The sequence below is a fragment of the Meriones unguiculatus genome (genome assembly GCF_030254825.1).
Source record: "Meriones unguiculatus strain TT.TT164.6M chromosome 5 unlocalized genomic scaffold, Bangor_MerUng_6.1 Chr5_unordered_Scaffold_121, whole genome shotgun sequence".
Classification (NCBI taxonomy): domain Eukaryota; kingdom Metazoa; phylum Chordata; class Mammalia; order Rodentia; family Muridae; genus Meriones; species Meriones unguiculatus.
In genome coordinates, this window is record NW_026843572.1 from 1 (window position 1) to 27,781 (window position 27,781).

The window sequence follows — 27,781 nt, forward strand, 5'->3', positions numbered from 1 at the left end:
GAAAATCCAACACTGTCGTCTGGTCTCCTCAGGCACCAGGCATGGATGTGGTGCACACACCGTATTCAGATGATGCACCCATATGTACAAAATAAGACTAAAGAAATCTCAATCAATTTTTAAAATTATTTTTAAACCCATAGAGCAGGTGTTTAGTGGTTGAGTAAGGGTCTTCCTCGCTCTAAATTTTTTTTAATATTTAATTTAAAAATTGTATGTGCATAAAAGTTCTGCCTACATATATGTTTATGCTCCACAGAAGTGCAGCAGAGGCCAGAAGAGGTGTCTGATCCTCTGGAGCTGAAATTGTTTTGTGAGTGTGAGCAGTCACGCCCCTATGCCCATAGGTCACACCCATGGCATCACAGTCCTCTGCAAGACCAACAAGTGCTCTTAAGCAGTGAGCCTCTGCTCCAGCACTGCTTGCACTCACAGTGCAAACGTGATACCACTACTCTGCCGCCGGTCTTTGCTGTGTATCACTTGAGGAAGGTGCCAGTGGGCACTCTCTTTCTGTCCCCACACCACTGACAAAAACATTTCCATATGTGAACATGTTGTGTGAGACAGCCTGAGTCACGGGTCCTGAGTCACTCATAATTGGCTCTAGAATAAACAGTCTCTTCTTCCCTGACAGGTAAGAACTAAGTTTAGCATTGACTATGGACACTGAGGGCCTCTGGCTCTCTCAATCCTGACCCTGTCTCCTAGAGATTCTGCCCCTTAGCACACAGAAACCCCTGACCTCACCCTGGGTGCCCTTTCTTCAACAATGCCCTCAAACTCAGAGGTGCAGCGACCCACCCAGATGGTCACTGGTTTGTGGTATTCAGGGCAGGAAAGGGTTGGTAATTATATTTCCTTTACGTTGTTGTCTTTCTTCCCAAGTTGATTCCTGTGGCACAATAAAGCTGGTCTCCCTTATTCCACCCTCCAGTTAAAGCTTTTTGTCTACAACACTTAGCAGTTTTATTTATTTCACTGCAGTTCGTTTAATTCCATGTGACACTTTCTCTCCTATCTTGTGACTGTGTTTTGTAAATTCATGAGCTTAGGGGCAGGAGAAACCTGATGAGCAGGCTGCTTACACAGCCATCCAATAAAGCAGGCTTTTCAAATCTCGCAACTCCACCCCTATGCAAGGCAATGAACAAATGCAAATGGTACTTCCTCTCCTCGAGGTTTTATAATTCCTCGCCTCTCAGCTTTCAAGTTTCAGTCTTCCCATAGCTGAAGCTCAGCTTCTCAGCTCTGAAATGGGAACCCCAGACACATCTGTGGGCATGCTCACTGCCACAGACTGCCTGCCGGAAGGACAAATGGGTATGTATGGAATTTGAGCAAACTACAAGAGCAGAGAGGAGCTTCATTGGGGAAGGGACAGCAGAGGAGCGGAATCTCATGCCAGTGAGCCTGTCACAGTGGATCTCTGAGGAAAAGAGAGGCTGCAGATAGGATTAGCTATGGGGTTGATACATTAGTTATTCTAATTGAGATACAATACTTGAATAGTTCCTTAGCAAGAGAAAAGAACAGTGACTTACCTTACAGGAGCCAGAGCCACAGACACAGCTTTTGTTTTGTTTTTGTTTTTGTTTTTGCACTTGGCTTGCTAGTTCACTTTTTTCTCACGGATCTGGTAAATTATACTCTGGTGGATTATATCAGGTTGCTGTAGAAGATGCTTGTTCTAGATGTGTAATGTTATGGAACAAAATAAATAAAGATGATTAGGCATACAACAGATCTTCTATATGAAAGTGGTTTATTAGATGGGGAGAGAGAGAGAAGGGAGAGTGCAAAGAACAGGACATGATGGGGGAAAGATAGTGAGAGAGAGAGAGAAGGGGAAAGAGAGAGGGGGCGCCCCAATAGAGAAAGGGGAGAAGGCCAAGAGAGAAAGGACAAAGAAAGGGACCACATGTCGGGTTGTCCCTTTAAGGGACAAGGTAACCAGGTGCGGCCACCTGGCTGGTGACACGTGATGACATCATAAATCGCTAGGCAACCCAGAAGCAGGTTTGGTTCTAAAATCCTAACATTCTTCCATTTTTTTTTTTATAATTAAATAGTGATGAAATTGGGCTGCTTCTCATGTAAGGTAAGTTAAAGTATATATAAATTTAGGTTGATTGGAAGTGGCTCTTGGTTGCCATGTAAGGGGTTAAGAGAGAAAGAAATAAGAGCAACAAAATAGCCAGATTACATGGTCAAGAGGAGGAGGAGAAGCCTCTGCCCTGGAAAATTTAGGGTAGAGGGTTGTCAGTAGAGAGTTGCCAGCCATGCAAGGCAGCAGGTAGGGACAGAGGAATGCCGGGAGAATCTGGAACTGCTTGTCCTGGTCCTGAAGCACATCATTCCAGCCTTTTGTTAATAGTAAGTGAATAACGAGCATAGATTCTCTTCTGGCTACTTCTTGCTGACACTGGGGCCGCTGTAGGGAGGTCAAAAGGCTGAAATGCTGGCCAACTCCAGGAAGAACAGGCTGCTTTGATGCTGTCCAGGGTCTGTAAGAACATCCATGGCTGGGAGGGAAGGTGCTGGTCCAGCTTGTTGGAAGTCTGTGAGGTCAGACTGGAACACTTGTGGTGGCTGCTTTGGTGCTATTGTGGCTATAGGAAACATCTGTGTCTGGCAGAATACTGAAACATATATATATATAGGCAAAAGATTAAGTAGGTTATAGAGAAAATCCTTTAGGAATGGATTTAAAACGTTTGGGAGAGTGAACAGATGTGGGTGGTTTGGATCAAAGAGACTTGAACATGGTAACCTTCATTTCACTGGGGGGACCTTCATTTACCCAATCATTGGCCGTAATGAAAAAGGCTTTGTTTTGGATCTGTCATTGAGGCGAGGTTTGGTTACAGAAGTGTGAAAACTTATAGGCCCTAGCAATAGCAGGCACTAGGTGTAGAAACCTGAAATTCTCCAGAAGATATCCCAGAGGAGAATCTGGAGGAATGGGAATCTGGGCATTTCTCATTGGGAGGCAGAGAAGCCAGTGACCTTCCAAAGGCATCTCAAAGGTAAGGTATGACTCAGTAGAGATGGTCCTACCTGGTCCAATAGCTCATCATCTTTTGGCCAGAGATCAGGGGCACAGTTGCCCAAGCAAGCACAGTTCACCTAGTGCTAGGATTTTCCTGTGTGATAGAGGGGAGAAGGGATGTGTGAGTGTGGGATGCTCTCCCAAGGGAAAAGAAGCCCTAAATGGAAGTCCAGCAGAGAGGGCCAACAGTAGCCAGTGAAGACTATGGGTTGGGGGGTGGGGTCCTTCTGTCTCAAAAGATAGTGGGGAGTTGCTGGACGTTCAACAGTCAAGTTTCCCCTATCAAGAGAAGCATTTTAAGCTGATAAATAAGTTGAACTCACCAATCCAGTGGCTGGTCAATGAGGAGAACGCACCAATCCAGCCCATGTTGCATGCAGCAAGCACATAGCGATCTGGTAGCCAGGAAAGGGAAGTCCCAAAACCAGGGAAAGGGGAGAAGTCCCACCCTCTGAGATAGGCAGTAAGTGTAGTACTTATCTGGAACCCAATTGACCTGAGAGGTGGATTTGGGTGATTTCCTGCAGCTTACAAGAATTACATTTAAGTTTTACAAAGGGGATAAAACTTTAGACATGTTAGCATCACAATTGTAATCTGCACTGAAATGTACATTGTAGAAAAGGCAGTAGAGATACACATTTGTGTTAATGGCACAAGCATTCTTAAAGGTAAACTCTGAAAAGGCACAAGCCTTTCGTGAAGTAGAAGGGAAACTCACTTGAGTTTTAGTATAATACTTTTAGTATAAGCACACATTATGGAGATTTAAATCTTCAGCTTAGAACCATAATAGTACTTAATATAGTGGAATGTTTTTGTATTAGAGTTAGATTAGTAAATCAGAGCTCTATTGATAAGGCCAAAACTCTGGACAGTCAATACAACAGTAGCATAGGAACAGGAGGAACTATTAAGTAGTTTTATCTATTCAGGATATCTTAAATTACCTTAGACCTTGCAACCTTTATAAATTGTATTTACCCACCTTAAAACATTTTTTTAGACATTTAAACATTTATAACTTGCATTTGCCAACCTTAAGATGCCTTTTTAGACTCTCAAATAATATATATTTTTTTGAGGGGGGCCTTTGTGGCTACTTATTTACCATGAGACCTAGGTGAGACTGTTACGAAGATTCATTGTCCTTTAGCTAAATAAAGCGATGGTAAAGGTTACATTTAGGCCTGTTTTTTTAGTCTGGCAACAAAGCATATTATGTCTAGACCTGACAATAGCAGTTCTACGATTTAGGCATAAGGCCTCGTCTCCTGCATATGAAGAGAACTGGGAAGGCATCTGAAATGTCCCAACACAGAAGTTGGCAAAATGTCCATGGGACCCCATTGTGAGGCCAAAACAGGCCTGTAATGTTACTCTGGGTTAGGTGAGAGTGATGGAGGTCCCTGAATCAAGGAGCCATATATTTGTCCTCTGCTAGGCCAATGAGCTGAAAGGTTGGAAGTGTCTATGGCTCTTCTGCTGGTTGAACCTCCATGGCTGGGCACAGAGGACAAGCCTGTTTGGGAACGTTTTGACTTCCAGAGGCCAGTCTGCTGACAGGCAGCTATGGCTTGTTGAGGCAGCTGTAGGACCAGTGTCCCCTTTGGCTGCATTTGAAACAGTCACCTGGTGGAACTGTCTTTTGGCCATACCCCCGAGGGATGGGACACTGCAGACCTCTGTCTTTTGTGTGGGAATGCCAGCAGCCTCAGAGCAGCAGCCAAGGTCTGGAGCATAGTTATTGCTCTGGATGAGCCAGTCAGGAAGGCTATTATTTTTACCAATTCCTGTATGGTTACTCAAGGACCATTCCCAGCTGTTTATTACAAATTGCAGTGAGACCATGTTTCCATCTGTAGCACTATAAATATATATTTGAACATCTCTGAGATGACTATTAACTTGCATTTGTTAACCATTAAATATTAGGACTTTAGGTTTTGTCCTTGCTAAGTTGGAGTCTTAAAAGTCATAAATATAGTAAATTAAAGTGAGAGCACAACAGTTTTCTGTAGGATTTAGTATATAAAAAGTTTATAGATTATAAAAGTCTAAGGTTATACTATAGATTAATAATACCATTTTTAGAAAATAAGACCAAGCATATTTTAACCTTTTGATAGAGATACAGCACAATGACCAAGTTTTAACATAAATACCTATAAAATTAATAGAGCTTAATTTAGAATATTGGTAGAAACCTGTATGTAGTAACCCCCAAGTTAGGAGTTTTAAAACCAACAATTTAGTAGAACAGTATAAAGCAATTTTAAAAAATTACATTTGAATTTATTATAGGAAACCCATTAGCCAGAAGGCCTAGTGGAGAATCTGGATCATAGGTAGCACATGGCAGAAGAAACAGCAATAGCATTTATTAATTTAGAAACTGAAAAGGCATAGGCAGTTAGATATATATTTTAAACAAACTTAATTTGAATAGATATTTATAACCTTGAAATTTTATTTTTATATAAAATTTATTTTGAAGCAGGGTTGAATTTTAGATACTAAAACATAACTGAATATTTTTAAAAATCCATACCAATTTAAAATGAAGCTTGTTGTTGTGACCTCGTCTAAAAAATAAAATAAACAGTTAATTATCATTAAGGAAGCCTTGTAAACCCAATGAGAAAAATTATATAAATCATTATGTAAGAATTTAAATCGTATATATATATATATATATATAATTTTTTAAGAGCAGAATGTACAGAAATCAGGAAGAAAAGATCTTTTTAAAGCTTGGAAATAACACCTTAGAGTAGTCAGAATTTTGAAAGACAGGAGTGGTGGCGTGGCTTGGAGTTTTGCAGGAGGGAGGGGTGATTACATGGCTAGGCAGAGTCCAATTGCCTGGAGTTAAAATGGCCACGGTAGCCATGTGGAATCGGATAGTGAAGCTGTGGCTCTGCCCATTTACGCCCCAGACCAACATGGAGTCAGAAGTCTCGCAGGAGATTCAAAATCTAGTTCAAGGGAGCTCGGGCAGCTGTGCGGGGGTGGGGGTGGGGTAGCCATTTCTTACCTAAAGCAGCTTGCCAGATTTTCCCAAGCCCCAGCAGCTGCTGCCGCCAGTAGCAGAGTGAGTTGTAGCAACAGGTAGCAGCCTCAGCCGGGAGGCTAACTTCCCAGGCTAACTTCGTTGCTGCTGCCACTGCCAGCAGATGTGCCATGTGCGATAAGACAGCTGAAGAAGAGTGAACATTTTCAGGCATAGATAGAGCAGAGAGAGAGCTGTTGCACAAATTCATTTTGTCCTAGAGGAATTGAAAAGGGTCTGGCGAAGCCATGGGACCCATAGTTTCACGGCACCAATGTAAAGTTATGGGACAAATTGAGTAAAGTCGATAAGGCATACAACAGATCTTCTATATGAAAGAGCTTTATTAGGTGGGGATGGGGAGAGAGAGAGAAGGGAGAGGGAGGAGAACAGGACATGATGGGGAGAAAGAGAGAGAGAGAAGGAGAGAGAGAGAGAGGGGCACCCCGATAGAAAAAGGAGAGAGGGCCAAGAGAGAAAGGACCAAGAGAGGGACCACATGTTGGGTTGTCCCTTCCAGGTGTGGCCACGTGGCCAGTGACGCATAATGACATCATAAATTGCTAGGCAACCCAGAAGCAGGTTTGGTTCCAAAATCCTAACAATATGTCCCCTATGAGTGAAGGAAATTCAAACAACAGCTTTGCATTGTGCACATATGACAGTTGTTGCCTGGGATGCTGGGGCTTGTGCTTTGGTATCACCGGCCAGCAGTGACACCTGAATGCCACCTGAGAGAGGGCTTGGAGAGAGAGGGGGGGGGGAGAGAGAGAGAGAGGGCGACACAGAGAAGGGCACCAAGTCTACATGCTAATCCAGGTGTCGATTTAATGGACGTCAGGTTAACACTTACGTAGGCAAAAAAGTACAAGCAGTTTGTCATGTAGGAGCTTTACTTGGTCAAAACATAGGAGAGCTCACTCAAGGTTACACAGAGCCTGCTGTCTGGTTACTATGGTTGCACAGAGTTTCTCAGGGTCAGAGCAGTCCGCCGTAGGACCACCAAGGTCAGTTTACGAGGGACTGGACTTTGGAAAATAGCCAAAGCCAAGAGGCCAAATTCCACTGCTCAGATGCCATTAACGCCAAATTTGCCATTAACTCCAAAAAGGCTGTCACACTTTAGAGATCTGCTTTAATTAAAAAAAGAACTGGAAGGGGGTGGCATAGGGTGGGGGCTGAACCCACCCAGGACCAAATCCTTTGCAATTTGAGCTCACAGTAAAAAATAGAAAAAGAATATAATGAGGTTCTGTACTTTAGTCTTCGGAAAAGAAAGAAAATTGTTTCTTTTGTTTTGTAAATGTCTATGCTTCATTATATTTCATCCTTTTATCTTCTTTTTTCCTTCTTCCTCCACCTTATATTTTTTTCATTTAGGGAGAGAATATTGAATTTTGAGAAAACAAAACTGATATCAACCAAAACACCAAATTCATGGCAAATTTTAATGTTCATAACTTAAACCAAGAATTCTTCTAACTGAAATTACTATTATTGTTATTATTATTATTAATGCCGATGATGATGATGATGATGATGGATCGATCAATTGACTGACTGATTGTTTGACAAAGTCTCATACTTTCTCTCAAGCTGGCCTGGAGCTCGTACTCCCTGTGCAGGGTTGACTTTTGAAATCCAATACTCAAATGCTTACCCAGTGGGAACATTTCCTGTTGTCTAAAGTGCACCTCTTGTGTAACTGGAGGGTTTTTTTGGCAAATTTACTCTTTTGAAACCACAACTGGTTTTGGCACTGATTTTTTTTTTTTAAATAAAGCTAAAATCTAGGCCAACAATGTTTCCTTTGTTTGTTTTTAATTTTTTATTTAACTTTTCTTAATTACACTTTATTCATTTTGTATCCCCCCATAAGCCCCTCCCTCCTCCCCTCCCGCTCCTACCCTTCCTCCTCTTTCTGCATGCATGCGCCTCCCCAAGTCCACTGATAGGGGAGGTTCTCCTCTCCTTTCTGATCTTAGTCTATCAGTTCACATCAAAAGTGGCTGCATTGTCATCTTCTGTGGCCTGGTAAGGCTGCTCCCCCTCAGGGGGAGGTGATCAAAGAGCAGGCCACTCAGATTATGACAAAGGCAGTCCCTCTCCCCATTACTATGTAACCCACTTGGACACTGAACTGCCATGGGCTACATCTGTGCAGGGGTTCTAGGTTATCTCCATGAATAGTCCTTGGTTGGAGTTTGAGTCTCTGGGAAGTTCCCTGTGTTCAAATTTTCTGGATCTGTTGCTCTTCTTGTGGAGTTCCTGTCTTCTCCAGCTCTTAATATTTCCCACTTCTTACATAAAATTCCATTCACTCTGCCCAAAAGTTGGCCATCAGGCTCAGCATCTGCTTTGATAGTCTGCAGGGCAGAGGCTTTCAGAGGCCCTCTGTGGCAGGTTCCTAGGTTGTTTCCTGTTTTCTTTTTCTTCTGATGTCCATCCTCTTTGCCTTTCAGGATGGGGATTGAGCGTTTTAGTTAGGGTCCTCTCTCTTGCTTAATTTCTTTAGATGTACAAATCTTAGTGGGTTTATCCAATGTTGTATGTCTATATGAGTGAGTATATACTGTGTGTGTCTTTTTGCTTCTGGGATAGCTCACTCAGGATGATCCTTTCCAGGTTTCACCATTTACCTGCAAATTTCATGATTTCCTTATTTTTCATTGCTGAGTAATACTCCATTGTATAGATGTACCACAATTTCTGCATCCATTCTTCAGTTGAGGGGCATCTGGGCTGTTTCCAGCTTCTGGGTATTACAAATAAAGCTGCTGCGAACCTTTCCAGCATGTGTTGTCACTTGAGGTTTTGATCTTGGCCATTCTCATGGGTGTAAGGTGAAATCTCAGGGTTGTTTTGATTTGCATTTCCCTAATGGCTAATGACATTGAGCATTTCTTTAAGTGTTTCTCTGCCATTCTATATTCCTCTACAGAGAGTTCTCTGTTTAGCGTTGTTCCTCGTTTTTTAAGTGTATTACTTGGTTTGCTGCTTTTCAGCTTCTTTAGTTCTTTATATATACTGGATATAAGTCCTCTGTCAGATAAAGGGTTGGTTAAGATTCTTTCCCAATCTGTAGGCAGTCGCTTTGTTTTGATGACGGTGTCCTTTGCTTTACAGAAGGTTTTCAATTTCATGAGGTCCCATGTATTGATTGTTGCTCTTAGAGCCTGTGCTGTTGGTGTTCTGTTCAGGAAGTTTTCTCCTGTACCAATGAGTCCTAGGGTATTCCCCACTTTTTTTTTTTCTAGCCAATTTAATGTGTCTGGTTTTATGTTGAGGTCTTTGATCCACTTGGACTTTAGTTTTGTTCAGGGTGATAAGTATGGATCTATTTTCATTTTTCTACATGTACACATCCAGTTGGACCAGCACCATTTGTTGAAGATGCTATCTTTTTTCCATTGTATGGTTTTGACGTCTTTGTCAAAGATCAGGTGTCCATAAGTGTGTGGGTTTATTTCTGGGTCCTCTGTTCGGGTCCATTGATCCACCATTCTGTTTCTATGCCAGTACCGTGCAGTTTTTAAAACTGTTGCTCTATAGTATAATTTAAGATCAGGGATGGAGATACCTCCAGAAGATCTTTTATTGTAGAGGATTGTTTTAGCAATTCTGGGTTTCTTGTTATTCCATTTGAAGTTGAGAATTTTTCTTTCCAGGTCTGTAAAGAATTGTGTTGGTAATTTGATTGGAATTGCATTGAATCTGTAGATTGCTTTTAGTAAGATGGCCATTTTTACTATATTAATCCTGCCAAGCCATGAGCATGGGAGATTTTTCCATCTTCTGATATCTTCTTCTAATTCTTTCTTCAGAGACTGGAAATTTTTTTCATACAAGTCTTTGACTTCCTTGGTTAGGGTTACTCCGAGGTACCTTATGTCATTTGTGGCTATTGTGAAGGGTGTTGTTTCCCTAATTTCTTTCTCAGCCCTTTTGCCTTTTGTATACAGGAGGGCTACTGATTTTTTTGAGTTAATTTTGTATCCAGCCACTTTGCTGAAGGTGTTTATCAGCTGTAGGAGTTCCCTGGTAGAGTTTTTGGGGTCACTCACGTATACTATCATATCATCTGCAAATAGTGATAATTTGACTTCTTCCTTTTCAATTTGTATCCCCTTGATCTCCTTCAACTGTCTTATTGCTCTAGCAAGGACTTCCAGAACTATGTTGAAGAGATATGGAGAGAGTGGGCAGCCTTGTCTTGTCCCTGATTTCAGTGGGAATGATTTAAGTTTCTCTCCGTTCAGTTTGATGTTGGCTATAGGCATGCTGTATATCGCCTTTATTATGTTTAGATATGTGCCTTGTATCGTTTATCTCTCCAATACTTTAAACATGAATGGATGTTGGATTTTTCAAATGCTTTTTTAGCATCTAGGGAGATTATCATGTGGTTTTTTTCTTTCAGTTTGTTAATATGGTGGATCACATTGATGGATTTCCGTATATTGAACCACCCCTTCACACCTGGGATGAAGCGTACTTGGTCATGGTGGATGATATCTTTAATGTGTTCTTGTATTCGGTTTGCGAGTATTTTGTTGAGTAGTTTTTTGTCAATGTTCATAAGGGAGATTGGCCTGAAATTCTCTTTTTTTGTTGGGTCTTTGTGAGGTTTAGATACCAAGGTGACTGTGGCTTCATAGAATGAGTTTGGTAATGTTCCTTCTGTTTCTATTTTGTGGAATAGTTTGAAGAGAACTGGAGATAGCTCTTCTTTGAAGATCTGGTAGAATTCTGCGCTGAAACCATCTGGTCCTGGGCTTTTTTTGGATGGGAGACTTTCAATGAGTGCTTCCATTTCCTTGGGGGATATAGGACTATTTAAATGATTTACCTAGTCCTGATTCAGCTTTGGTAAGTGGAATTGATCAAGAAAATTGTCCATTTCATTTAGATTTTCAAATTTTGTTGTGTATAGACTTTTGAAGTAAGTCCTAATGATTGTTTGGATTTCCTCAGTGTCTGTAGTTATGTCCCCCTTTTCATTTCTGATTTTGTTTATTTGGATGGTGTCTCTCTGCCTTTTAGTTAGCTTGCCTAAGGGTTTGTCTATCCTGTTGATCTTCTCAAAGAACCAGCTTTTGGTTGCATTGATTCTTTGAATTGTTTTATTTGTTTCTAATTGATTGATTTCAGCCCTGAGTTTGATTATTTCCAGCTGTCTACTCCTTTTTGGTGTGTCTGTTTCTTCTTTTTCTAGGGTTTTTAGGTGAGCCATTAAGTTGCTTGAATGAGGTGTCTCAAATTTCTTCTTGACAGCACTTAGTGCTATGAAGTTTCCTCTTAGCACTGCTTTCATTGTGTCCCACAGGTTTAGGTATGTTGTGTCTTCGTTTTCATTGAGTTCTAGGAAGACTTTAATTTCTTTCTTTATTTCTTCCCTGACCCGGCTGTTATTTAGTAGCAAATTGTTCAGTTTCCATGTGTGTGTAGGCTTTTTGGTATTTGTGTTGTTGTTGAGGTCCAGCTTTATTCCATGGTGATCAGATATGATACAAGGGATTATTTCAATCTTCTTGTATCTGTTGAGGTTTGTTTTGTGATCAACTATATGGTCTATTTTGAAGAAGGTTCCATGAAGTGCTGAGAAGAAGGTAAATTCTTTTGTGTTTGGGTGTAAGGTTCTGTAAATGTCTGTTAGGTCCATTTGTTTCATGACCTCTGTTAGAGATATTGTTTCTTTGTTTAATTTCTGTTTAGTTGACCTGTCCTTTGTTGAGAGTGGGGTGTTGAAGTCTCCCACTATTAGTGTGTGGGGATCTATGTGTGGTTTAAGTTTTATCAATGTTTCTTTCACAAATGTGGGTGCCCTTGTATTTGGGGCATAGATGTTCAGGATTGTAATGTCTTCTTGGTGGAATTTTCCCTTGATGAGTATGAGGTGTCCTTCCCCATCTCTTTTGATTAATTTTGGTTGAAAGTCTATTTTATCAGATATTAGAATGGCTACTCCTGCTTGCTTCTTGCATCCATTTGCTTGGAAAGCAGTCTTCCATCCCTTTACCCTCAGGTAATGTCTATCTTTGTGACTTAGGTGTGTTTCTTGTATGCAACAGATTGTTGGGTTTTGTTTACGCATCCATTCTGTTAGTCTGTGTCTTTTTATTGGAGAATTAAGTTCATTGATGTTGAGAGAGATTAATGACCAGTGGCTGTTAGATTCTTTGAATTTGATATTGGCTGTGGTCATATGGTTGTGTGCTTTGTTGCTTTTTGTTTTACTGTAATGAGGTTATTTATTTCCTGTGTTTTCTTGAAAGTAGGTAGTTTTCTTGGGTTGTATTTTTCTTCTAGTGTCTTCTGTAATGCTGGATTTGTTTGTAGGTATTGTTGAAAGTTGTTTTTGTCATTGAATATCTTGTTTTCTCCGTCTATGAGGACTGAGAGTTTTGCTGGGTATAGTAGCCTGGGCTGACATTTGTGTTCTCTTACGGTCAGCATGATATCCATCCAGGCCCTTCTGGCTTTCATAGTCTCTGTTGAAAAGTCAGGTGTGATTCTAATAGGTTTGCCATTATACGTTACTTGGTCTTTTCCTTGCAGCTTTTAGTATTTTTTCTTTGTTCTGTATACTTACCGTTTTGATTATTATGTGGCAGGAGGATTTTCTTTTCTGGTCTAATTTATTGGGTGTTCTGTAGGCCGCTTGTATTCTTACTGGTTTCTCCTTTAAGTTGGGGAAATTTTCTTCAATGATTTTGTTGAAAATATTTTCTGGGCCTTGGAGGAGGGAATCTTCTTTTTCCTCTATTCCTATTATTCTTAGGTTTTGTCTTTTTATGTTGTCTTGAATTTTTTGGACAGTCTTTGTCAGGAATTTTTTAGATTTAACATTTTCTTTGACAGATACATCTATTTCTTCCATTGTATCTTCCACACGTGAGATTCTTTCTTCCATTTCTTGTAGCCTATTGGTTATGCTAACCTCTGTGGTTCCTGCTTTCTTACTTAAGTTCTTTCTTTCTACAATTTCTTCCATTTGTGTTTTTTTAATTTTTCCAATTCTATCTTCAGATCTTGAGCTGTTTTGTTGATTTCCTTCATCTGTCTGGATGTATTTTCTTGTTTTTCTATCAATTCCTTCAGCTGTTTGTTTGAACAATCCTCTGTTTCTTTTATTTCATTCAGTGATTTAAGCATTTCCTCTCTAAAGGCCACAAACTGTTTGGCTGTAGCTTCCTCTATTTATTTTCGTATTTTATTTGTTTCCTCTGTTATCTTCTTCATGATCATAGATGTTAGGTCATCTTCTCGAATTTCATTTATGCTGGGGTGTCTAGGGCTATTTGCCCCTGGATAACTGGGTTTTGGATATGCCATATTGCTCTGCCTTTTGTTGGTTGAATTTTTAATCTGTCCTCTACCCATTGGGCTATGTTAGGTGTTTGAAGTTAGTTTCTGGTGGTTCCTGGAATCCTGTGGTGGAGAGAATCCCTTTGGCAGGAAGATGGTTTCTCCTGAAGGAAGCCTTCTCAGCTTTTTGGATATAGTCACTGGATGGCCAGTGTTTTTCAGGAGTTGCTACAGCTCACCTCAGGCATAGAGACCTGGGTGGTAACTGTGGTTCTTATTAGTCAAGAGGACTCTCTTCTCACTGGGAGAAGTCCTGGGATAACTGTCCTGCTTCTGGGTTTCTTGCTATAAATTTAGTGATTAGCTGCTGTAACCTGTGTGTTCCATGGTTTGGTCAGTTTTCCAGTCTTTTGTAGGTCTAAGGTTGGGGCTCTGTGCCCCAGAACCCAAGGGTTAATCTGTGGCGGGTGAGTACTGCTCTCCTGGTAACAGCAGGCTATCTGGGGCACAGCAGGTCCCTGGGTTGGGCCAGTGTGTGGGACCTTTTCCGGGAATATACTGGGTTGCCTACATCTGTCCCCTTTGCTTCGTTCCTTGTTCCTTGTGAGGGTTTCTGCAGACAGTGACTCCAAGACACTGGTGTTCTGGGGCACACAGTTCTGTCTGTAAGGACTAGTTGGTACTAAGCAGGTCTCTGGCCTGATGGCACGCGTGCCCACCTGCGAGTCTGAGGGGGCTGGGTTCCCAATAACTCTGTGCTCCCTTGGGCTTGGGCCCGGATCCGTGATGGCTGGGCATACTCACCTGTCTGCGGTCTGCTGTCTGCAAGACTTTCCCCATTCAAAGCCTAGGTGACCCCAGCAGCCCGGTTTCTTCCTTCCCTGTGGGGCCCTCTCCGGACAGGGATTCCCAGACTCTGTCCCACTGGGGTTCGCAGCTTGTCTGTACAGGTGAGCTGGGCGTGCAGCCGCTCTCTGCACGGCGGGAGCTCAGTTGTGATGGCGGCGGATACCTGTGGTCAGCGAGACTCCTTCCAGGGAAAGACTGGGTGACCCGTGATCAGACTTGCAACTTTCCTTCCCCGTCGGGTTTTCTTGCGACTGGGACTCCCAGTCTCAGGCACCCTTGTGCCCACGGATCAGCCTGGGAAAGTGATCGGGACAAGCAGGTGTGTGCCTCTGGCCAAGAGACCCAGTGCCCATGTGACCCGGGATCTCTTTCGGGTTCTGGCTGGGCGGCCCGAAAGTGAACCTGACCAATTCCCACACCCACGCCGTGGGAGCTTCCCCTCACCTGGGAAACAGGATCGCTATAGTTTTAGGGCCCAGAGTTCAGTCTCCTGGTCGCTGCATGGAGAGTGCTGTCCTGCTCCTCAGACACAGTGCTCTCCCATCACCGCCATCTTGCCATACCCCTGTTTGTTTGTTTGTTTTTTAAGAGATCATTTTCAACATTGCTTTCTAATAAAGACATGAAAGTTTTGCTCAAACTGTGTTATAAGAGGCGTTTGAATTTAGAAAGAGATACGTGTATACAGCATGAGAAAGATGGATGACAGAATTGCCATGTATGTATCAAAATGAAAAAAAAAACAGTATCAGAAATTTTACATGTGTAAAAACAGAAGATTATTGGTAAATCTTACTCGTAATACTGTATAAGAAATGTGTGGTGTGGAATCCTGTTTGAACCTGGGGCATTTGATGCTTGAAGTCTCCTCCAGAAGACACATCAGGTACTGTTCTTTAGCTCAATCCTAAACTCTCTAGTATAGTTGCTTATTCTTTCTTTCCTTTTTTAATTGACATTTTACACTCACACACACTTTTCTTGTTTCATTATGGTGAATGCATTAGAAACCCCCTCAGCTATTCTCAGGAACACTATACTTTACTGTGAACTCCCTCCTACTGTGCCTTTGACACCAGAGCTGTCACCTCTTTATGGTAAATATTGCCTACTTCCTCTCTACTCTCCCAAGCCCCTGGTAAGAGATATTTATACCTGAGTGTGTATTGTAACACTGCTGACAGTAGCAAGCCCATGGAACCCATGAGCATCTATCAGCGGATGAATGGGGGAGATTGTGGCATATACTTCCACATATACTGGAACACTATGCCCAACAAGAGAGCATGGGATGATGTTTTCTGTGACAGCATGGGTGACACATTTAGTGAAATTAGTTAGTTATTGAAAGCCTGACACTGCTCATGAGTCAGAGTGGTAACCTAAAAGGCAAGAGTATATATTAGTTCTGTAGAATTTGGAAGAGGTTTTAAGTACAACACTAAACCTGGAAATCATAGGTTAAGTCATTTCAGTTTTGAAAGTGTTTACAAATCTGATTTTTTTTTTAAGTAATCTTGGGAATGGGGTGACAAGAGGAACAGAAAATGGATGAAAATAGATTTTTTTCACATGCAGACAAGTGTTGGAACTAGGTACATGAGAATTTAGCATATTATTTTCTCTATTTTTTTTACAGGCTTGTAATTTCTTATAGTAAATTCATTGTTTTTAAATGTTAAAAAATAGAAGAGAAGAAAGCATGAGGAGGGACTTATAGATGAAAAGACTTTCAGTGGTGCAGTGAAACAAGTAGGGCTTTATTGGGGAGATCAAAGGAACTTTGCATATCAACTTAATTAAATTAAAAAAAATCACAATAATTGATCTTCTAAAGACATTTCTGTGTAATATAAAACAACAACCACCACAGCAACGCTTTCCACAGACTTGCTTGCAGTATAAATAAAACACAAGACTTTTATATAGTTTAAAGCTTTAGGTCTTTTGCTGAGAGAATCTCTTAGCTAGCTTCTAACTTAGAACCTAACTTCCTGGCCTGTCTCCCTGCCACGTAGGTAGCTCTTTACCTCCATGCTCCTGTTGACAGTCCTGTTCCTCTTCATGTCTCTTGATTCTCTAGCCACTGCCTCAGTCCCTCCTGAATCTGCCCGCACAGAACTTCTGCCCCTATATTTCCTGCCCCAGCTATTGGCTGTTATTATAACCAATCATCAGGAAGACAATGCCAAGTCCATCCTTTTGGTTGCTTAAGGTATTGGAGGCTGCCAGATCTTCATCTTTAGGCAGATGTGGAAGGACAAGCATTTACAAGTAGAAAACCCAGTAATGGGCCATAGAAATTACAATACTGAAATCCTGCCAGCACTTAGCTCTTTGACAGCACAGAATTAACAATTGAAAATACAGAGACTGAGAGACCAAAGAAATAAAAATTAATTTTTTGGGTATTGGTTTAGGGTTTGAAGCACAAGCCTGAACGAAGGCCAGCCAGATGGAGACATGTCCAGCCACCTGCAGGGTAGAACAGCATTTACCACATTCTTTTTCTGCCTTCTAGAAATACAGTTGCTTGGAAACTGGCCCAGATGGCCAGGCAAGAACAGTTTATGGATTTGGTGCTTAAAGTAAACCAATCATTTCGAAGGTTGATTTCCATTACCCAATCATGTAATGCCAAGGCATGTAACTCCCTATGTGCAGTTTTTCCCTTTAAAAACCCTGTTCCCATAGACAGCCCCGACGTGCCTGCCCTGACTCTCCTGCTTCCACAGGAAGTTTTGCAACCCAGGCTTGAGCTTGTATCTAATATACCCTCATGTGTTTTGCAGCAGAGTCGATTCTTTGGGGGTCTCATGAACTGGGCATAAAAAGACCTGGTCCTTGGTTGTAGTATCAGTCTCTGCAGGGCCCACTGGGCCCAAGTATTTTGGCTCTGTTGTTCTCCTTGTGGAGTTCCTGTTCCCTCCAGGTGCTTCCTTCTCCCTCTTCTTCCATAAGGATTCCAGCACTCTGCCCAAAGTTTGGTCACGAGTCTCAGTATTTCCTTCCATACCCTGGTGGGTAGAGTCTTTCAGAGGCCCTCTGTGGAAGGCTCCTGTCCTGTTCCTTGTCCTCTCCTGCTTCTTATGTCTATCCTGTTTGCCCTTCTGAATGAGGATTAAGCATCCTCCTTAGGGTCCTCCTTGTTGTTTAGCTTCTTTAGGGCTATAGATTTTAGTATGTTTATCCTATGTTATATTATACTAAGGGCCATGTATAGAGAAGACCTAGACCCCCAGTTCAAAGGAAAACCATTGCCTGCTCAGTTTCCAAGTAGGTTTCCTGGTAAAGGGTACAGGGGCTGTCTGTGACATGAACTCAGTGGCAGTCTGTCTGATCACCTCCTCCTGGGGGGTGCAGCCTTGCCAGGCCACAGAGGAGGAGGATGCAGCCAGCCTTGATAAGACCTGATAAACTAGGGTCAGATAGAAGGTGAGGAGGTCCACTCTTATCAGGGAACTAGGGAAAGGGCATAGGGGGAGAAGAGGGAGGGTGGGGGAGACTGGAAGGAGACAAAGGATGGCGCTGCAGAGGGGATACAAAGTGAATACATTTTAATAAAAAATATATAAATAAAATTATATTTAAAAAAAAAGAAAGAAAATACAGAGACATGCCAGGTGTGATGGCACAGCCTGTAATCCCAGCACTTGGGAGGCCGAGGTAGGCAGATCTTTGTTCAAAGCCAGCCTGGTCCAAGAAGTGAGTTCCAGGATAGCCAAGGTCTTATACAAAGAAGCCTACCTGTGTTGGACAAAACAAAACAAAACAAGAAAACAGAGAAACACTTTGATACAATGTGAAGAAAGATCACCTCAACAAACAATGAAAAAATAAATGTTGAGAATTTTGTATGTAGCCAAAATACAAAGGACATTATATGATGCTTAAAATCCTCTAAGCCTGAACATTGTCTATCTTTTTAGTTTAAGCACAGGCTCCCTTTTGTCTTGGAGATGTGGAAAAGTGAGTAAATATAGTGGTTAAATTCAGTGGAAGTTTTTTCAAGAGTAGAGTTTAGATTCAGTTTTGTTTAAGTTCAATTCATTTGGTGTAAGTTTTTCTGAGTTTTGAAAACATAATAATTATTGCTCTATCACAATGAAATATGGACCTATAACTCCACCTAAATTTGCCTCAGGCCCTTTGCAGACTTTTCCCAGACATTCCCTTCCTCTGTTCCCAAAGAATTGTCACCCTTGGCCTGACATTTGCCTTTTCAGAAGCTGTTCACCTGGATTCCTGCAGTCTGACAGTCACCCACAGGCTTCAGTTGTGTGTCAAATACAAACGATTGCCCTTTGATTGAAAGAGACCATGTTCTAAGCATCATTGGTCTAAGAACAGTTGTGGATTCAGAAACACAAAAGCAGCTCAAAATACCACATCTGCTTTTAATCTGCAGAAGTTTAAAAAAAGAAGCCAATGGAAAACATGTGGATTAAATTAGCTCAAGCAAAAACAAGTTGGTGACAGTTAGAGCTATCAAAAACACACATGCAAACACACACTCACACAAAAAAGTAAACCTACAACTGTGTGATCAGCCTTGTAGGATAAGCAGCAGGACAGCTGGTTTTATGGTTCCTGACTCTAGAGCTTGCTGTGGACACAGAGCCAGAGATGAACGAGGGCAAGCATATGGTCCACTTTGTCTTTTTAATGCCTCTGCTCCGGTGCTCAAGAATATTGTTGACATCCTCAGTGTTGGAGGATATTTGGCCTATGGCAAAATGTGAATTTAAAAAACATTTTTAGTTTTTTATAAGAATCTCCAAAGTTGCTGTCAATGCTCATGTGAGGCAAACACAGGTTTTCATTTCTCTTGTGAGAATATGAAGGTAGCAGGGCCAGGGCAAACAGGGAGTATATTTTCATTTTAACAAACTCATGATGTGTTTTCAACTGTCTTTCCCCAAACCTGGTAATAATGCACATACTCAATGCACGATCTTTGATAACGGGTGGATACTTAAGTGTTTGACCCATTCTTCTTCTTTTCTTCTTTTAGTCGCTGAGTTCTCGAGCTCTCGAGATGTTCTCTACGCAACTTCACTTTGATCTATGTCTTGCAGAGATTGTTTCTAAACCCTCTTTGCAGAACTCAGGAAGGAGATTATTTTAATTAGTCCAAAGTCTAAATGTTTCTTTTTTTTTCTAATGTGGATAAGGATTTTGGTATTATACTTCAGACATGTTTAGTCAAGACAAGTTCACAGAGATTTTTTTTTTCCTCTCTCTTTTCCTCAGATAGTTTTATAGTCTCATGGTTCATGCTTGGGTCACCTCTCACAGAGGTAATGTGAGCTTTTAGAATATGAATATAGAGACTGTTTCAGCATTCTGTGTTGCAAAGATAGGTGGAAGGTGCAGGCAGGAAGAAGCAAGAGTGGGCCAGCATGCCCTGTGCACAGGGAGGCCAGGGCATCCTCCTGGGAAGATGGTAAGTCACGCCCAAATGTCGACTTGTTTCTCAAGTTGTTTTATGATTATTTTTGTTTGTTTGTTTGTTTTCTTGCTATTATTTTGGTTATTATTATGATGGTTGTTATCATTATTAACTTTAATATTTTGGTTTATGTCTCTACACTTTTGCCAAAACCATACTACTTCTTTGTTTCTGACACTGTGATTTGTGGTGGTGTTGTTTCTGCAAATTTGGTCTTTTTTTTTATATATATACCAAAACATTTAATTGAAATACCTGTATACAAAATATTATCTCCAGACTCTCACACTTTTGAACTTAAACAGCACCCACCCCTGATGCCTATTCACACCAGAGTCACAGAAACACAGCTGCTAAAAAAACTAAGGGCTTGACACTCTGTTGCCTACCCCCCGCTTTCAGAGCCAGCAAGCAGACTGTACAGGTCAATAATTTAAAACCCAACTCCCCAGCGCAGAGTGCCCAGGGTGGCAGGGTCCCCCAGTCCCCCTAAATTAGCCACTGTACAAGTTCTTCCTCCCACAGACACGTGGGTTGGGGACCTACTCCAGGTGCAGGACTTAGGATGGGGTCTGGACTAAACAGTCACGATTGGCTTTCCTGTACACCCCAGGACCCTGGAGGAGGTGGCTGCTTGGAGGAAGTAACCTCAGCAAGTAAATTAAACAACAAATAGCCCCAGCAGGGCAGGGGCGCCCTCCAGGGTGGTCACACCATAAATAAGAGACCCTGGCACTGTTTTAAGTTGTGCACCAGGGAGGCAGACAGGCCAGCAGTGGCCCAGCTTTTGCATTGCTTGTGCAGACATGCCCAGACGAACACCATGAGACTGGGGGGAGGGAGGTGGCTCAGGGCGCTCCATTTCAGACACAGTTGGTCAGGAAGGCTGCCTCCAAGATGGAGCAGCAGGGTAGGGGTTTCTGGTTCAAGTATCCATCCAGGGCAGACAGGACCTTGCATAGCCCGCATCCATCTTTGGACAGAAGAGCTCAAGAAAACGCAGGCCCTGTGGAGCAGCGTTCAAAAAGGCACTCACAGCAAAAGAAACAGGCCTGGTGCCAGGGGCAAAGGTCGCCAGGTGTCAGAGGTCATTGCTTTTGCAGGAGTCATCCCAAGCAGAAAATGTTGTTTCTGGGAGAGGGCCGGCTAGGCTGAGCCCAGGTCCCCAGTGTGGAGTCCAGGATCCTCCTCCTCATAAGCTCTCACAGCTGCAAGTGGTGCTGGCTCTGTCATCAGTGTCCAGGGCACAGAGCCGAAGGTCACAGTTCTCTGGCATGCTCCCCTCGGTCCCCAGCATCCATGGATGGGCAGCAGTTTGGTGCAGTAGGCCTCTCTGAGGGCCGCAGGGAAAGACACCACTCAAAAAGCTGCTGGCACTTGGGAGACCCTCCACTGGAAGAACAGCCTGCTGCGCAAGATCATCCTGGTCGAAGGGAATGTCCCCCCACACCATGTCGTACAGCAGTACACTCAGAGACCACACAGTGGCAGAGCGCCCGTGATAGCGACGATAGCGGATCCACTCTGGGGGGCTGTACACTCAGGTACCATCAAAGCCAGTGTAGACAGTGTCCCTGAGCAATGCGCCCGAGCCGAAGTCGATGAGCTTCGGCTCACCGGAGCGCAGGCCATTCAGCAGATTCTAGGCTCCTTGATGTCGCGGTGCACGACCCTACAATTGTGGCAAGTACCTGCGCGAAGAAGCGGCGCGCCAGCGGCTCGTCCAGGGCGCCCCGTTCCGTGATGCAGTCGAAGAGGTCTTGTGCCGGCTCGGGCCGCCCCAACACCAGCGGGAAGCGGTCTGGCAGCTGGAACCAGTCCAGCAGGAGGAGGATGCTGCGCGCGCCGCGCGCCGCGCCCCCTTACGCAGCGGCACCACCTCAGGGACACAGCCACTCTGAGACTGCCCCACTCAGTCACCCGCTCCTTCGCCACGTGCCTCACGGCCACCGGGAGTCCGTCGGGGGTCTATGCTGCCCGCATAGACAGTGCCGAAGCCGCCGCTGCCCAGCACGGCGCCCACCTGGCACACCTTCTCAAAGCTCTCCTTGTCCGCCTTGGCTGGCTGCAGGATCTTCACCGGGAGGTGGTCCACGCCGCCAGGCCCGCAGAGGTGCGCCAGGGAGCTGAACTTGGACAGCAGCATCACGGGTGGCCTCGCGTGCAGTGCCGCCTCTGACACGTTCGGCACGGACACGGGAGGGCGGTCTTCCTGACCGCAGACAGAACAGCGGATCCCGCGGCCCAACGGGGCGGCCTCGCGGCTCAGTTGCCCAGTGGCCTCGCTGAAGCACATAGAAGGCAGCTGGCAAAGCGGCTCACATTTTATTTATTTTTTTTTTTCTAAACTGCTCAGCTGTTCTTTTGTTTTTTCATGCAATTTGAAAATTATTTTATGCTGGAGAGATGGCACATGTGTAAAGCACTGTCTGCTCTTGCTGAGAACCTGGGCTCAGTTCCTCCTCATGGCCCCTCACAACTGTCAGTAACTCCAGTTCCAGGGTATTCAAGGCCCTCTTCTGCTGTCCTCAGGCATCAGGGAAATACACAGTACACAGACATACATCAGAAAAATCACCCCTGTGTATTGAATAAAAATAATTTTAAAAGTGTGAAATTACCTTGCTGATTTTTTTGAAATGCCCAGTATCCATAAACGTGTTGGTAAGAGTTTCTTGAATTTATAACTTATTAAGAGTTTTTGATATTTTAGACCAATATTACTTTTTTACATGATTTTGGTAAACTTGTTTAAATGATTGCATATTTCACCCATTAGTTATGTCAGTGTGTTCTATTACTTGTATGTTGTTATTTAATTAATTAACTTACTAGGTTCTTTAGGAACAATCCTTATATACTCCAGGCTGACACCAAACTTTGTATGTAGCCAAGGCTGAACTCCTGACTCTCCAGCTTCTGCCTCCCTAGCACTGGAAATACAGAAGTGTGGCCAACACGTCTGTCTCATTGGCTGGAGCAGGAGCTACACAAGTTGTCATTAGCTGTCCCATGTGGGAGCAGGGAAACACACGTGGTTCCTCTAGAAGAGCACCTTACCTCTCAGCCATCTTTCCAGCCTCTGGCTGATCCCTCGACCTGCCCCCAGGTACCCCTGAGCAGTGGTTCCCTCAGTCCTGACAATGCTCTCCTTGTGGAACTCACTCTATGGGTCATTTTGTTTTGCTGTTTTTTTTCCCACCTGAACTTCACTCTTTCCTTTTCTTGCTCTTTCACTGGCCCTTAGTTCAATAACTGGAACACTCCGTGTCAACAAATCTGTTCCCTGTCCTTTAGTCTTCTGTGAGCCATAGACACCATTTAGAGACCAGGACCTTCTATGAAAGGCTATACGGTGACAGAGTACAAGCCAAATCTACAGATGACTCTGAGTACATTTATCTTTTTCTATGAAAGGTTCCTGAGATTGATGTTCTCATATTGATTTTTTTCAGATAAAAAGCTGCAAGAAAAATATCTCAGCATCACATCTCCTGAGGCTCCTGCTAAGCTTTACTGCTGCTATGTAGTGATCACAGTCCTCACTGTAGCTGTGACTGCGCTTTCTGTTGCTTTGGCAGGTAAGTGACTTATTCTCCAAATTCTGTAACATTCTGTCCACATTGACATTGTCAGTAAATACTTACTGACCACTGTGAGCCAGGCACTGTGGGAAGGGCTTGAGAAAACACACTGGAAATTCCTGTTCTCTGGGAACTCAAGCTCCAGCAGGAAGCTGCAGTGAAGGAACAGCACAGGCTGTGGTGTGCACAGGAGGCCAGGCTCAGCCTCCCTGGGAAGATGACATCAGCAAGCTCTAGACAGAGATGCAGGAGACACTTTTCCACCCAGGGTAACTGTCCAAGGCAGAGAACAAGAAGAGCAATACCCAAAGGAGGAACCTCAAGGAAGTGTGAGGACAGAGAGGAGTAATATGGCCAGGAAGATACAGTGACTCTCCCCATTACCAGTGGTATTAGTTACCATGTTCAATTGTGTTTTCAACATATTAAATGGAGACTTCCTGAAGTAATCAATTTTTAGGATTTTAGTACCACATTGTTCAGAATACTGTGATAAAGTCTCACACTGTCCTCTTAGGCATGTGAACCATCCTTTAGAGCAACATGTCCATACTGTGTATGCTACCTTCCCAACAGTTCTCGCTGCTATCTCAATCATCAGGCCGACTGTCAAAGTAGGTGTCCATACAGAGTGCTTGTTGCTGTAGCAACCCCCACTGTAGGAAACAATCATCCAAAGCACAAAAATGAAGATGTTATAGAAATCAATGCACTTCCAGGGAGCCCTGCTGTCAGTGAGCACCTGAGAGGGAATGGGACTCAGACCCAGGGTGGGATACCTTTAGATAAAGGCCTCTTATGCTCAGGAGAGGACTCCAATTAGGAAAGCTACAATCAAATTCACACCTCACATCTGAGCACAGGAGGGGAGGCCAAAAAGAGACAAGACAAGCTTGTTATAATTCATTGTGTTTTCTAAATTTTAGTAAGAAAGAATGAACAGGGCCCAGTGAAAAACACCTATGCTGCTTGCCCAAGACACTGGATTGGATTTGGAAATAAATGTTTTCATTTTGCTGAATCCACAAGTAACTGGACCTTCAGCCAGGCCTCCTGTGTGGCACAAGAGGCCCAACTTGCTCGATTTGACAACCTGGAGGAGCTGGTAATGATCAGGGATTGGGCTGTTTCTGTGTTCTGTTGACTATATATTGCCTGGAGATAGGGAGGATAAAGATGAAGCATGAGGAAGTTTCCTACCTCAAGGAGGTGGAGACATGGGGAACATGTGTGTGTGTGCTTTTGTGATGGTCACACACTTCTGGATGAAGCTCTGAGACACTGAAGAAACATTACTGCATGTCGTGCTCAGTCAGTCTGAAGGTCAGAGGTGCCATTTTACCCAGATACCTGGTGGTCATGAGTGTTTTTCTGCAAGCTGGCACATGCTGTATACTGAAGGTGACTACTCTTAATCATGGTAAAGGGTGGCTTAGCCAGGAACTATGCCATCCACAGTAGAGTGTCATTAAATTTCATACTTTAATCCAAATGAGGTACTATAGAATTACAGATGTCAACTGGGTCCACTGAAAGCTGGAGGCTGTTACACCTCTGTGACCCTCAGTTACACCCTCCTGACATCTCTAGAGGAAGCTGTGGAGTGGAGAGCCTCAAGGATCATCTGAAACAGAGACACACATGTATTTGCTTTCTGTGTTTCATGACAGGGTTTCCTAAGGAGATACAAGGGGACTTTGGACTACTGGATCGGCCTGCACAGAGAGTCACCACAACTCCCTTGGAGATGGACAGACAACACTGAGTATAATAGCACGTATGTTTGCAGATGCTTTTCCTTCTACTGTGTTCATGTGCTGTGATCACATGTGAGTTGTGGCTCTGAGAGATGAATGGCTGCTTAACGTGAGGCCAGCTGTACTGGAGAGGAAGAATAATAAACTCTTGGGTTGGAGGTGTGCCTGGGAGGGAGGGTGTGTGCTACACACAGGTGTCAATCCCCAGCAAACTCCACATCCCCACAAACTTAAATCCTTTGGAGATTCTCCCATGTATTATTGGCCCTCATTTCCAAAACCTTTACTTAGTGTGATTTTACTCAAATGATGATGGCACCTGAGGGAGGTACTGTCTGCTTCTTTACCAACTTAAAACTTTTTGTTGATGATAAATGCCCTGTGTGGGATGTAGACAGAACCTCAGATGGGCAATGAGGGCTCTGAAACCCTAGAAAGCCACTGAAGAACTGTAAGGCAATACTCATAAGTCCTTGCACAGCTATACCTGTTCACAAAAGCAGAGACTCCAAGGGCACTGGAAAACCACCCCTAAAGTCTTGTTATCCGTTGGCACACAGGATAGTTCTTGGATTTGAACACATCTGTTTTACCAGAGTGGTAAATCATAGACCCATTCAAGTCTATCATTAAAGCCTTTTCAGAATTTAAGAAATGGGGTTTCCTCTATATAAAATGTTTCAAAACAGAATTGAAAATCCCCCTTCATGAGGGGATTCCCCCCCCCATCTGCAGTTCAATTGAACATCTCAGCAAGTACCAGTCAACTGCTTGGTACACATGTTACAGGGTTCATCTTGAATGAATGACAAATGTGTGACATTCATAAAAAAAAAAAAAAGGCCTGGAAAAATAAAAGCTGCTACGTGTAAAACCGGTACAGGATTGTCTTTCTTTGACAACATTCATGTTACAAATAAGCAGTGGAGATGAGTGAGATTTCGTTGTAGGAGTGATTGCAGTTCTGGGCTCTGCGGACTTACTGATTTTCATTTCTTTTCAGATTTCCCATCCGGGGAGTGGCAAACCATGCCTACCTCAGCAACAACGGGATCAGCAGTGCCAGGGTCTATGTAGATAAAAGATGGATCTGTAGCAAGCCCAACAGCTATAACCTCCATAGCCAAAATCATTTTTCTAGCCTTTGCCAAGAGATGCTTGTTGGCACTCATATATTTAGTTTAAAGTACAATTAAAGTTAGTGAACCCTACTTTTATTTTTGTGCAGAGAAGTCCTTCTTTTGAGTCTATGAGACCACAAAAATGAGTTCCTAAAGTGTGTGTGTATGTTAGAAAGTGACACACACCTGAGATACCAGCTACTTAAGAAACAGGAGAGACACAGGTTCACAGTGGGAAGCAGAGGATCAAGCTCAGCTGATGTGTGGTTTTACTCTTTAGATAAAATGATGCTCTGACTAGACAGCAACAACCAGGTAAATCTGGAGCCTGTCATGTGGCAGGAGAAAGGAACTCAGCCAAACCCTGCTTTTGTTTGCACTGGACTCAGACAATGGCTGTGGTATAAGCTCTAGCTATGTGAGCCTCACAGCTCATTCCACAGAAGTGCTTATCTAGCAAAACACACCATCAGTGGAGTGGGAAAAGGACATGTGAGGAGATGAGGGAGGGAGAGAAGGCGAGATTGGGAGGGGCCCAGGGTGTGGTTACAGCTGGGATACAAAGTGAGTAACATGTAATAAATAAAAAAAATTATATTAAAAGACACACATGGCATATACTCTCTTGTAAGTGAATACTAGACATATAATACAGGATAAACCTACAAAAATCTGTACACCTAACGAAGCTGAGCTAAAAGGAGGACCCTGGGTACGATGAGCAATCCTCACCTAGAAAGGCAAATGGGAGGGACATTGGAAAAAGGAGAAAACAGGAAATAGGACAGGAGCCTACCACAGAGGGCCTCTGAAAGACTATACCCAGCATTGTATCAAAGCAGATACTGAGACTCATAAACAAACTTTGGGCAGAGTGCAGGGAATCTTAGGAGAGAAGGGGGAGATAATAAGACCTGGAGAGGACAGGAGCTTCTCAAGGAGAGTGACAGAACCAAAAAATCTGGTCACAGGGGGCTTTTCTGAGACTGATACTCCTTCCAAGGACCATTCATGGAGATAACCTAGAACCCCTGCTCAGATAAAACCCATGGCAGCTCAGTCTCCAAGTGGGTACCCTAGTAAGGGAAACAGGTACTGTCTCTGACATGAACTCAGTGGCTGGCTCTTTGATCACCTCCCCAAGTAGAGGTGGGCTTACCAGGCCACAGAGGAAGACAATATAGCCAGTCCTGATGAGACCTGATAGGTTAGCGTCAGATAGAAGGGTAGGAGGACCTCCCCACTCATGGACTTGGAGAGGGGCATAGGAGGAGATGAGAGTAGGGGGTAGAGTTGTAGGGGGTAGAGTCGGGAGGGGAGGAGGGAAGGGGTTACAGCTGGCATACAAAGTGAATAAATTGTAACTGATATAAAAAAATAAAAATTTAATTTAAAAATTATATTTAAAAAAATGAGTTCTACAGAAGAAAGCCCAGGCCAGCAGGGGGCACTGGAGGCCTTGTGTGGCCTGTGCAGATCTTTTTGCTAAAGATCATCTGCAGACAGCAGCAGAAAACTGTTTTCAAAGTCCTGACCCCCACCCGAGCCATCTCACATCTGGGTTTATAGAACCTTGATTAAAGTCCTTGCTCTTGACTCTGACACC

At 43.2% G+C, this 27,781-nt stretch overlaps 1 protein-coding gene and 1 pseudogene across 1 annotated transcript; one reads left to right on the forward strand and one right to left on the reverse strand.

Moving 5' to 3' along the window:
- Positions 1–1,190: 1,190 nt before the first annotated feature.
- LOC132650319 (C-type lectin domain family 2 member D11-like) lies at positions 1,191–26,765 on the forward strand. The gene is made up of 5 exons (XM_060375812.1): positions 1,191–1,323; positions 23,169–23,294; positions 24,224–24,402; positions 24,968–25,074; positions 26,058–26,765. Exons 1-5 carry the CDS (start codon positions 1,257–1,259, stop codon positions 26,248–26,250), a joined length of 672 nt encoding a protein of 223 aa, XP_060231795.1. The 5' UTR covers positions 1,191–1,256; the 3' UTR covers positions 26,251–26,765.
- On the reverse strand, positions 16,001–23,937 carry LOC132650318 (serine/threonine-protein kinase pim-3-like; annotated as a pseudogene).
- Positions 26,766–27,781: the final 1,016 nt, after the last annotated feature.